At 36.7% G+C, this 13,690-nt stretch overlaps 1 protein-coding gene across 5 annotated transcripts in view; it reads left to right on the forward strand.

The window, feature by feature from the left end:
• Window positions 1-13,690, forward strand: part of MLIP (muscular LMNA interacting protein) — a 183,825-nt gene that overhangs the window by 105,918 nt on the left and 64,217 nt on the right. For all 5 annotated transcript variants that reach the window (XM_075202512.1, XM_075202513.1, XM_075202514.1 and 2 more), the window contains 3 exons: window positions 2,078-2,146; window positions 2,232-2,291; window positions 5,879-5,941. In XM_075202512.1, coding sequence (XP_075058613.1) covers window positions 2,078-2,146; window positions 2,232-2,291; window positions 5,879-5,941 — 192 coding nt within the window. The remainder of the gene's footprint in view (window positions 1-2,077; window positions 2,147-2,231; window positions 2,292-5,878; window positions 5,942-13,690) is intronic.

Raw genomic sequence — 13,690 nt, forward strand, 5'->3', positions numbered from 1 at the left:
CACTGTAACTTTTTCAGCAGTATTGCCAGTATTACACAGGGGTGAAGACAAAAAACTTTGTATCAGAAACTTCTATCTGTGGTTAAGAAAGTGGTGTAATGAGGAGAGCTTTGGATTTATAGACCATCTGGCAAGATAAAGGTTTATGCAAAGTGCCGGTCTGCACCCATCTTAAAGGGGAACCAGAATAGTAACTAGGCAGTTTGAAAGCTTCATCAGGAACTATATAAATTAGCAGAGGGGGTAGTGAGCTAAATAGGAATAAAACAATCTGCTCCCCAACCGTGGAGTCATGGTGCATTGGATATGCACCATGACTCCACGATATACAGATCACTCCAGATCACAGTTCCACTCCCACTGCAGTATCCGATGGCCAGTCTCGTGTTTATAAACACTTCTTCTGCGCATGTGTGGGTATGAGAGCTTGGAAAAAAAGATTGCAGCTACATGGTGAAGTAAGTTCAAACCATGGTTTATATGCTCGTTATAGGTTAAACTTGAGAAAGTCCGACAATGGACGTAACGCATCGGAAACCACATCATAATTGTGACTGATACTTGAGCATTGGTATTTAAAGCTTTAATACATTCTTGTAAATGTAAGCTGAATCTATAATGAGCAAATAAATCATCATTTGAACTTACCTTACCATCAGATACTGCAGCCGAAGTACTACTCAGAGATTTCTTGCGAATGAGCATTGACCTTGACTCCAATACGCGAACAACACATCAGTAAGGTTGTTACAACCCCGGCTACATGCAGGGAAGTGTCAAAAGGTCTACAATTGTACCCCAAGGAAGGTGCGGTCAGCAGTCTGCAGTCACCATCAGTGCCTAACCACATCCACCCGCATACATTCACACTCAGTTTTTCTGCCTGCCTACATATTAATCAGCTGATCGCAATCCATTGGACATAACTTGAACTCACAATCACTTTGACTGTAATTATATTTATCTGGAGTCATATCCTGCAAGCTTGAATAGGACGTTTGTGAAATTGCAAAAGGTCATAAGAGACTCATTGTTTTATCTGTAATACCATTGTTTGTCTCGTCATCAACAACTATTATTACATCCTCTCATCGATCATTGATCCTAATATTGCCCATTAATCTCCTACACCACTGTTTTAGCACTCTACTCCCATTTTTCACTCACCACTCAAGCACCTGACTTGCATCATCATCTTACACCACAACTCAGGTCTGATCGTATTTTGAGCGCTGTGTGATTTTTGATTAATAGTAAAACAAATGTCTGATGATCTATGAAGACTACAGGAATGAGTGTGGCAACTACAGTTTAATGCCAAAAAATGCAAAATCATGCACCTGAGTTTTAAAAGCCCAAAGGCTAAATATAGTACTAATGGCACTATAATGGAACTACTGAAGAGAAAAGGGATCTAGGAGCCACTATTTTAGGTGACTTAAAAGCAGGTAAGCAATGTAACAAAGCAATGAGAAAGACAAGTCAGATGCTTGGTTGCATAGGGAGGGAATCAGTAGACAGAAGGAAGCAATAATGCCACTGTATATGGTACATTGGTACGACCTCATTGGTACAGTCTCATCTCAAATACTGTGTTCAGTTCCAGAGTCCTTATCATCAGAAGATTACAGCGCACTGGGGAAGGACTATAGTGACAAGCTCAGCAGCATTGATCAGGCCGTGGGCGCCCCCCCCGCACTGATCAATAATACCGATGAGCACAGACAAGGGCCCCCTGGATGCCCGAGGCCCCTGGGCTGTAGCCCAGTTAGACCTCGGGTTAATCCGGCCCTGGCCATATGGTTCTTATCTGCCGTCAAATTCTATGTTTCTATGCCTGTTGCCTACTGTTGTTAGATAGTATGCTCTGTAAATATGATATCTGATTTCTTTTTACTTTTGGTTTAGTCTTGTTCTAGTGACTATTTGCTATATGTTTTAAATATATTGTTATCCGTCAGCTTGTTTTACAATCAACTTTTAGGTATATTGTTTCTAAGATTGCAAAGACTAATGTAGATTTATTACATGTGGTCCAACAAATTTTCAGCCTAATGGAAAATATTTTTTTCTTCAGGCAATAGATGAACCTGAAATAAATGCAACAAATACTGCAATGGAAGATACAATGGAAACACATACTGAGGTATAGTGATTCCATATTCTTGGTTCTCATTCTAATTTGTGCTGAAGGCTAAATAATCACTTTATTTGTACTTTTATTTTTTTAGATGTGTTCTCCTGCATTACTTAGGCAACAGACGGAAGAAATTTGTGCTGCAATTGATGAGGTATTACATGACCCCCTGTTCTTGGTAGTAAAACAATAATTTAGTTTATCTACAGTGTTTTGTTTTTGCTATTCTGCTAAAATGAGCATAGCAAAACTGCCTTTTTAAAATTACACTGTGTGTACTATGTGATTAAAGGTAAGTGATACAATTAACACATCAAATTACAGACTCTAAAAGCAGTGTACCTCACCTATATACACAGACATTCCAAATATAAGGGGTCCCTTCATTGTATTTAAGCAATTACTTATCCCTGCCACTGCCCCTTTAACTGTCTTTTACAGACAGCCAGAGAACTTTGAAAATAAGTAGGGCTTGTACTGCCTGATAAGATACTGCTAACTAGATGAGCCTTATAATCAGGGCCGCCATCAGGGGGGTACAGGGGGTACCAGCGTATGGGGCCCGGGCTCACCAGGGGGCCCGCTCTCCTCTAATACCGGCGTCCCCACTGCTGCATTGATCCTGGCTGTCACAGCCAGGCAGCTTTCAAACACAATCGCAGGGGAATGATCGTTGCACCCCTGCGATCATGTGATCCGCCCCCCTCTTCCTGTCAGCTGACCTCACACTGAAGTTCCTGCCGATGATATAGGGAGAAGCAACAGAGAGGCTGCAGCCTGCAGGAATCAACATGTAGGTAAGTATTTTTTATTTTAAGACAGATAGAGGTACTTAATGGAGGGATAAAGACAGCTAGGAGTTACACAGAGAGAGAACTGGCTTAAGGGCTGAGCACACAAAGGGAGATTTATTGTTCATATGCAAACCCAGGACAGACTAAGACACCACTTCCATCTGTTAGTGAGGTTATTTCTGGCATCATGTATGTACACCACTGAAAAATCATACACACCACTGCCTGATACATGTGTCATTATTAATCAGAAGTGTAGTTATCCAGTGGGTCAGATGTGAGAGTAGTTTATAAGTGATTCATACTGTATACTGAATTAACACAATTAGAGTAAGGTACATTACTGTGATCAGCCACCTATACCAGTTAGGAACTGCATGATAATATCTGAATTTAGTAGTAATTATGTTATTAGAGTTACTTGCCTGTTACTGTGATTTACATTGTATGCTCCTACTCCAATCTTCAACTGAACTGTGTGTATTACATTGTTGTCTAAGTTTGCATCCATTTATCTGCTATTTTACCTAAGCCACTGCACCTCTGCTTATTAACAACCGTGCTGTGGTAGTTTGCTCCTATTTACAGGGTGTGTGGGTCGACGTCTGTATATATACACGCAAATTGACCATACCCCCCCCCAACCCTACCTCTTTTGTCAATCAGGCCAGGGGGTGTGACCACTCCTGATATCCAAGCTTATATCCATAATATAAAGCAAAATAAATCTCTTTGCATTTTATATTCCACTTCATTTTACATCCATATAAACCCATTATCACTAATAGGAGATGGAGATATATATATATATATATATATATATATATATATATATATATTGTGTGATCTATACCTGCTAACAAGGCTCCTTGTCATTGTGTGATAAAAGCTGACTCTGCTTTTCCCACTTATTAGGATTTAGCAATAACCTAGGCTAATGCTTAGGATGTCTTGAAGGGTTGATATCATTTGAGATGGAGGTATAGTTTTTAATAAATACAATATTGATCAAAATTCAAAAATTGTACTTTAAGGGAAAAGGCGCATAAGGGAACAATAAAGAAAGCAAGGAAATGATGTTGGTGGATATAAATACATATCCGGTTGCCTAAAACTATGTTAAATTTTAGATTAAATAATATTCCTCTCCACACTACTTGATGCACAATCACAAATCTATAATGGAGATGTAGTTCAAGTAATTCAATTTCACAGGTATATATGGCAAATCCAATATAACAATAAGTTTATATCTGTGATTCAGTCCCACAGTCCAAAATAAATCCCACTTCCAATAGCGATTCAGAGCACACAAAGCTCAAATATGCTGCTCTTAGTAATTAATGTAGATTTGCATCAGTAATTGATGATAATGCAGTTCAGCCACATTTACATCTGCCTCCAAATACATAAGCTGGGACAGTGGTTGGGAGGGTGCAGTCGGTTAGCGCTAGGGGGGGGGTTATTTGGCTTCGGGAAGGGGGGTGTTGGGGAGGTTGTTGTGCTGGAGGGGCCCATACCTGTTTTGTTTGTACTGGGCCCCACGATTTCTGATGGCAGCCCTGCTTATAATGCACAATCAACAAGTCAAACTGACAGTGTTTTGAAAACCAGCACAAACTCCGCTACCTTTCCAAAATTCTCAAGGAGCACCTGTCCAAATTATAGACCCATTAAGACTGCAGTGGGGATGAGTCACTGCAGAGCCACCACGAAGGTTTTGACAGATTGAGTAGGAAAAAGATTTTAAAGTAAGCTCATATTTTGATTGAAGCTATGCCAATATAGGCAGTATTAACAGAATTCTAATAATAATAATAATAATAATAGTAATAATAATAATAATAATAAGAGTAATAATTAGAATATAAGCATAACCTGCACCCACCCCAAACAAAATTAATTCATTAATTATGTTTAATGTAAAGTTTATCATATTTTCCATATTTCCCCAAAGGACGTGTTTTCACATTGAAAACCTATGTGGAAAAGGGCTTAACCTTTACACCAAATTAGATTTTGAAACAAATCTCTGAGTGGCACATTTATTTACTGAAAGTTTGTGTATGTACACAGCCAGAAAATATATAGCTTTTTTTATTAGTACATTCAGCTTTTAATGGCAGGAGAGACTAGTATGCAGCCTGTTTATTTTTGTTCCATGATGACAATACAAAACCACTGTATAATAATCTAATTCACCGGTAATCTATTAAAATTGACATACTTTTTCACAGATATATGGGTGGTTCTAGCTGAAGTGTTCCATCAGATGCAAAATATATACCCAAAACTAAAGATGAGAAAAATGTACAATACTATTCAGCTGCATTTTAACTTCATTATCTCAAACTTGCATACAGCAGAATTAATTGACCATCATTGTCCCAGCTCTATCCATAGACTGTAAATTACACAGTGCGGAATGGTGAACCAAAACGAAACTTCGCCCCACTGCAAAATGGATTGTTCTGCTGGGAAATTCAATTTGCATGAAATTTCGTCACAACTTCTTTCATATCTACTCAAGATATAGGAAAGGCATCAAAGTATTCAGAGTCTGGTATTGGGTTTAATATATCTAATTCAGAGGGCATAATCTACACACAAATAAGAACTTGTCCATTAATTATTTTGGAGCTGGATACAAATATTTAAATTGCACTAATAGGTTTTAGTAACCCAAATTATGTTAAAACATCAGGGGGTAAATGTATCAAGCTGAGAGTTTTCCAGCGGGTTTGAAAAGTGTAGATGTTGCCTATAGCAACCAATTAGATTCTAGCTATCATTTTGTAGAATGTACTAAATAAATGATAGCTAGAATCTGATTGGTTGTTCAAACCCACCAGAAAACTCTCAGCTTGATACATTTACCCCCATGTGCTTATTGTCAATCATAATTAATAACACTTGTTTTTTTATTTATTTTATTTTCTCCTGTGAGCATTGTAACTCTGCATCTGCAGCAAGATCTTCAGAAAAGAAATGTGGTACTAAATCTTCCAATGTAAGTATTTTGCATTGTATTTAATAAATACAGTAATTGAGTAATTATGTTATGACTTATGTTTTTAACAACAAAATGGTTGAGGTTCACAATTTATATATTTATAACAAAGTAACAGACTAGATAACAAATATCAAATTATTAAAAAAATATTAACTACTTGCTGATTGCTTGCCAAGTTCAAATGGCGAAGTAGTATAATAAAAAGTATTTTTTTATTTTTGACCTGCCATTTTAAAATCTTTTGAGATGATACCATTTTGTTTTAGCACCCTGATAGACCATAGCAGATGGCAACCCCAACGCAGTGCAAGATAGACCCGCATAAGGTTTCTCTTACTTGCTAAAGAGGAGAAAAATAAAAAGATTTAAAATAAATTGCACGTATTTGGCATACTTATGTTAATAATAATAATAATAATATCGTAGATTTGAAAGGTGCCACAGTGCTCTGCCGCTCCTTACAGTAGGAAAAACAGGACATACATAAAACAGAACATACAAGACAGACAAAATAAACTCAGACATGAAAACAAAGGGTATGAAGGACCTTGCTCATTAGAGCGCTTACATTCTAAGAGGCACAGCTGAAACAAGAGAAGCAAATGTGGCTCAGAGGGGAGATTGGGACAGTTGTGAGGGTAAATTAGTGTGAATAGTGTTACCGGATATAAAGTCACCTATAAAGAAGAGATGGGTTTTCAAAGACGGCAAAAGATTTGAAGGCTGTGGGAAAGTCTGATTGAGTGTGGTAGGGAATTCCATAAGTGGGGAGCAGCAAGGGAGAAGCCTTGTAGATGAGAGTGAGAGGTGGTTACCCGAGAGGAGACAAGGCGCAGGTCAGTGGTAGATCTGAGAGGGCAGAAGGGAGAGTATTTTGATATGAGATTTGAGATATATACAGGGGTAGTGTTGTTGAGGGCTTTGTAGGTAAGGGTGAGTCATTTGAATGTGATTCTGGAGGACACAGGGAGCCAGTGTAGGGATTTGAAAAGTGGTGCAGCCGATGTGGAGTGGTGAGAGCGGAAGATCAGTCTTGTGGCAGCATTTAGGATGGATTGAAGTGTGGATATATGAGTGTCAGGAATGCCAGATGGCAGGAGGTTGCAATAATCAAGATGGGAGATGATGAGAGAATAGATAAGAGTTTTGGTAACATGTTGAGTAAGAAAGGGGTGTATTCTGGCAAATTAAGTCTTTTAAGGTGGAGTTGACATGACTGGTAGAGAGTATGGATAAAGCAGAAGGTGGAGTCAAGTGTAACACCAAAGCAGCGGGCTTGGGAGATTGAGGAAATTGTAGCGTCATTGACGGTGAGGGAGATTTGAGGACAGGTGGGCACTCTGGTAGGAGAGAAGATAATAAGCTCTGTTTTGGACATGTTGAGCTTTAAGTAGTGTTAGGACATCAATGTGGAGATAGCAGAAAGACTGTTGGTTACACAAGATAGTACAGAAGGAGAGAGGTCAGGGGAATATAGATACATTTGGGTGTCATCTGTGTAAAAGTGGTATTGGAGGCCCAATAAGTGAATTATTGCCCCAAGAGAAGAGGAGTGCAATGAAAAAATTAAAGGTCCAAGAACAGAGCCCTGTGGGACCCCAACAGATAGTGGGAGTAGAGGGGAGGTAGAAATGCTAAAGGAGCGGTTCGATAGGTAGGAAGTGAACCAGAAATGATCTGTGTCATGAAGGCCAGTGGAGTGAAGGATGTGTAGAAGAGGGTGTTCAACAGTGTCAAAAGCTGCAGAGAGGTCAAGGATAATGAATATGGAGAAATTACCCTTAGACTTTGCAGTAAGTAGATAATATAGATATAGATGCGCCATCTGGAGCCATCTGTTCCCTGCTTTTTCTTTTTCTTAGGCTAGGTACACACTGGAAGTTTTTTATCCAGTCATCGTGATAATCATATCTCGTTAGTGTTCGTACTTACATGATGAACGAAAGTCATCCAAAAGTGCCGATCATCGTTTTATTTGGTTGCTCGTACTGTTTGACAATCTTGTTCCAGTCACCTTCCGATCATGTAGTGTGTATGAATTCACAAAGTATTCCACGACCAACTACTGATAGTTCCTCAAACTGCTACTCCTTTCGGGGTGTGTGTATGTAAATTTCTGATGTCTTTACCTCTCCCACGTGGTGCGGTGTCTGCTCGTCAGTAAAATGGCAATTAGGCGCTTCTAAAGGAAAAGTAATACCACCTGTGTATTGCATTGATGTATATAGCATATGTCTGCTTACCTAATTATTCCCCTTCTTCAGTACAGTCTACAAGAAAGGCACATACATTTGAAATACTAAAGATGTGTACTGGTTATGTCTGCTTCCATAATTAAACACCTGTGTGCATCTAGTCTACAAGAAAAGCATGTAGCTATGTATTCTATAGATGTGTTTTGGATAAAACTTACAGGTGCATTCAACATGTTTCATACTTATGACTTTATTGTTAGTAAATATATATATATTTATTGCAAGTGCACCAAAGAAACCAAGCTTTTTTTAATCCAACACATTTATTAGTAGGCAATATCCATAGAAATGGATATAGCAAAATAAAAAAAAAATCCTTCACTTATAAATCCACTAACAAATTTAAGGATTAACCTGGCTACTGCTTTCTGACATAAATTTCTAATCAATTCTAGGAATTTTTTTTCACGTTTCTTGAATTTTTTCTTAACATCATTGATGTTTGCACTTAATTCAGTAAAATAGTCATTTAGCTTTTCCATCTTCTCGACCACACCCTTCCCATAACCAGAAGGACCACAAATAGTACAGTGTGTTGCATCCATCTCTCCTTCTGAACTTTCATCAGATATAATGTTGGTATCTATATGAGGAAAGGAAAAACATTTTAATTATGTCGAACAAAGAAATTGAACACAAGTTCATTACTACCACAGTGCATTGTACAATTTCCTCACGTTGGACACTGCTTGAAATAACTTTATGTTGTTCTTCCTCTTGGTTTTCTTCAATAGAGCTGCCATGTTGGCCCATATCATCTGTAAAACAGGTGCCCTTTTGGTTATTATAACAGACCAGTGTGCTTGTAACATTTAATAAAACCTTTACATGCCATTACAATTATCTTCTGTTGTTAAAGCTTTGATTTCTCCAATTGCTATCTAAATTTTTTCTTGTTTTATTACTACACCTTTTTCCACTTTACCTTTTTCAGTAGCTACGCAGCACATTGTTTTGTGCATTCTTCTTTCTGTAAATAGTTTTAAAACTTTTTTTAGTGTTAATGATCATTATTTGTTAAAGATGTATCTAACAAGGCCATTTAACAGTTTTACAACATTTTAACTTAGTATTTTTAATACTCACTTTTTTAATGTTTTTACGGATTCTCACAAGCCTTCTTTGTTCTTTAATTTTTAAGTTGGACCACTTCTTTTGAATATAAAATTTTGTCCTTTTCTTTCCCAGTTTCTCCCTGATAGGGTGTAGCAGTTTTTGCATAATCATTTCTTTTCTGTGATTAAATCTTCAATATTTCCCCATTTGACAGTCGTAGTTATCCTGGTAGAGCACTTTTACCATCACCTCTATCCCTCTAGGGCTCATTGGCTTTTTCTCTCTTAATTTCCATTAATTACATTTCCTCTTCTCCACCCCCTCCACTGCTTCATCAATTCTCTCACTTTGCTCTTGTAATTGCACTGACACCTGCTCCTCATCCTCCATCTTTGCTCGTGCCTTGCCACCAGAAACATAAACATGGGCGTTCATTTTTTATATGGGCCAATCATAGCTGGTACAAGTACAGAATGGAGCATTCTGGGTGAACGTTCATTCGTGCATAATAACCTCCTGTTTGCTGGCAGAATAACATGCCCAAAATTTTGTGGAATATGAATGGATACTCAGAGCGTTTTTGCACGTTTCATTGCTTTAACTTCAACACACTTTATGGGACAAGTATGTGTTCTTTTTGTAGGCTTGTGTTTATCTCAAACATGCCATTATTTTTCTTTTTGAAGGCTACGGTCAACTTTAGTTTTTTCCTTATATTTCTTCTTAACTTGAAATTATTTTATATGTTAGCTTATTATTTAAAAATGATTTCTGTCCTATTTAGTGTGTGCAAATATAACCATTTTTTTAAATTATTTTTTATACAATATATAGACATTGAGATCAACAGATCACATCCCTACTTGTGTAAAATAAAATCTAAAAATCTAAAGACTACTCTAACAGCCAGAAGAGAAGTGTGGCTATGCAAGAACTTATGAAATCATGCCTTCCACGTTACCCTGGAGCAAATATTGAGTAGGCCAAATGGAAGATACAGAACCTTAGGACTGTATTAAAAAAAGAACTAACAAGATTGAGGCCTCCAAAATATATGGGGCAGCGGCAGAGGATGTATATGTGCCAAAGTTGTGGTACTTTGACCTCCTGAGCTTCACCCGTAAAAATGAGATTACTAGACAACCCAAATGCAACATGGACAAGGACAGTAGTTCCCTATCTGAAGTGGTGCAGATGAAATACTGAACAGTGTTACGGTTCTATCGGTTTGGATTCTAGATCTGCCCAAATTAGCACTACTTCCAGCAAGGCGCGAAATCTAACGGGCAGAAGGTATTCACCAGGGACCGCCGCAAGGTGGTTTGGTCTTAGCTGCGTCTGCACCGCAGGTCGCGGCCCTTACTGGGAGTATCAGATGAGATCTATAGGGGAAAACAGAGACGTGAGTCCGTTTAAATTCAGCAAGCTTACTACTAGATAGGTGGTGTAGTACATGATGAAGTGTCGGCTCTACAGACAACAGGTTACTGCAGGAATGATGAAGAGTCAGTTCAGTAGACAACAGATTACCACTGGGATAGTGGCGAAGTTCACGGAGAAGTGTCATTCAAAGTGTCAATCGAAGTACATTAGAGAAATCCAAATAAATTTGACCTTGTTTTAGCCTTTTTGACCAATTTTAAGCTTAAATTTATACATTTGAATTGTTTTTAATGCAAAACTCGAACACGAATGACAAACTTTGAAAATAATTGTGCTAGAGTTCAAATGAAAAAAGTTAAACTACTTTTCAATTATTTAAAAATCTCATTTAAATAGTGATTTCAAATAAAATATTTAACATTTTCCTTGATAATTTGCTAATAATGTGAACAGCAAATCTTAGACTGTGAACATTGATCACAAACAATGAACAGATAATAAGAGCCTCAAATTAAAAACACAAATACGAATCAGGATCAATTGCAAACATGTTCTTTGCTGTCAAACAGGTTAAATAGTTTTCACCATCTCTAGATGCCAGGGCACCTGAGCTGGAGCACAGAGAAGTCAGCAAGGAACATAAACTTGTGACAGTTCTAGATGCACCCGGACCACCTAAGCAGTAACCATTATTGAGGTTAGGCTTGTCCTTTAATTGAAGCTGGGAAAAAAATTACATTTAATTTTAAATTTACAGGTGTTATAGAACATGTGTGAGTCTCATTTACTAACTGTAATTCTTACATGGTGCAATTGCTCCTATTTTTAATTTGTGCACTCATAAGTGCAAGCCCTATTTTCATATTTGTCTATTTTGGCATATTGTGGAGGCCCAGAAAACATTAAAAGAATAAAAAGGGGACATTTTTTTGTCTGTAGCACTAAAAATGTCATTACATTGTTCCATCTGCTATTATAATAGGCCATCCCCATCTTAATATTAATACATCTATTCTTTCCCAAAAACATTTTCATTTTACCCAACTTTTACCATGGTTGAACTCATGAAAGTAAGAAGACATCAGTGGATCAATATTTTATGTGTCAAGTGTAGAAACTTTGTGTTATAATATACATTGGTGTGATGATACCTACAGTATATTTACCGTTTCAGTATTACTTACCACTTCAAGCATATTAGAATTTACAGAATTTAACCTTTTTCAGCAGCAGTTATATGGTCCATTTTTATTTTACTTTCTAAAAAAAAACCTCTTTTTTTGGAGTTGGCAAACTTTAATGTGCATTGTGGATCTATGTTATAACAGCACAGAAAACTTATTCCATCATAAAAATCTGCCCATCAGTAGCTATCTTGGCTCACAAATCAAGGCACAGTCCCAAAAGGTTTGTATTTATTTTACACAATTATTGTTCCAAGTTTATTGTTTAGTGGGCAAATATTTTAAGCTCTATTTTTCTTAGTTTTCATGTACTTGAAAAACATTTTTGGGTTAGACTTGCAACTTTTAATTATTGTAACATGATTACATTTTCATATATTTTGCTGCATTTAGTTTATATTACTTGTTATTGAAACTCAAGTAATATGTTATGATCACTATGCCATAAATGTCCTCTCACCTTCACTTTAGATATGTTCCTATATGCTCTATTAAGTAGTAACATTCCCAGCAGAGCTCCTTTTACATTGCTTTGTTATAGAACATGTTTGAGTCTCAATTATTATCTGTAATTCTTACATGGTGCAATTGCTCCTATTTTTAATTTGTGCACTCATAAGTGCAAGCCCCTTTAATATTTTTCTATTTTGGCATATTGTGGAGTCCCAGAAAACATTAAAGAATAAGGCGTGTACATTTTTTGTCCGCAACACTAAAAATGTCATTACATTGTTCTATCTGCTATCATACTAACAAATAGTTTCATTTAGAGATGTGCGCTGGATTTAATTAAAAATTGTGAAAAATAGATAACATGATGTGATTTTGAGCTGTTTTTGCTCTTATATTACTATTTATAGAATTAATATTCATTTTCAGTCTTTTCCACTCTATTTTCTAATGATCTCTTTACAACTGTCCATATTTTCACCAATTTTGGTCAAGGTCTGCAGTGAGCTGGCTGGCTATAATTAGTGACAGTGTAGCAGCAAAAATAGGGACCACTTTAATAAAAGACACAATCCATAGTGGCACACAAGTGTGCATAAAGTATAAGTTTTATATATATATATATATATATATATATATATATATATATATATATATATATATATACATACTGTATTGGCATGGTCACCCATTGTTGGCCGATTTGTAATGTGTAGCGGTTTTTATATATTAGCAAATTGTTTGGTAAATAGACAATAATTTTGTTTAGAAAATAAGATTTGTTGCCTTGTCGCGTTGTTGCGTTGTCGTGTTGTGGCGAGGTTTCCTTCCAGCAGTCAAACAATTGTTTACAACCAAAAAATTATGTTTTCAGTGTATGTCGCTCTGTCACTTTGTCGCATTGTTACTATGTGGTCTAATAGGTTACTTTTTCAATGCTAAATAACTATGTAAGATTTTTCTTTGGTCTACTTGGAAACCAAAATCTCAGATCTGTCGGATTTCTCAGAATCCAAACCTCTCATCTCTACCTTCATTGCCCTAATTTATAGCTGGGGTTGTTGGATTAAAGGCTGTTTTTATTCTTGAGAAAAAAGAGAGATCTATCAGTGGCAGAAGCATATACTGACATGGAATAATGACAGTGAGGAAATGCTCTCTGCTATTACAACAGAAGAGAGTCTTATTATAAAATTGCAGAACTGACAAATCCATTTATGATAACACACATACCTTACTAAATGTGACAAGGTTTTTGATTTTAAAAGCTTGAACGCTATTATAAAAAAAGCTTCTTACAAAGCCATAAACTGAAGGATAATAAATATATCAAGACATATTGCACAAGTGAAAAATGCCTTCATCAGTAATCCATATGTATGTTAATCATCAATCTTGAGTTCTTACAAACTAGAGTT

The sequence above is a fragment of the Mixophyes fleayi genome, chromosome 3, assembly GCF_038048845.1.
Source record: "Mixophyes fleayi isolate aMixFle1 chromosome 3, aMixFle1.hap1, whole genome shotgun sequence".
Classification (NCBI taxonomy): Eukaryota; Metazoa; Chordata; class Amphibia; order Anura; family Limnodynastidae; genus Mixophyes; species Mixophyes fleayi.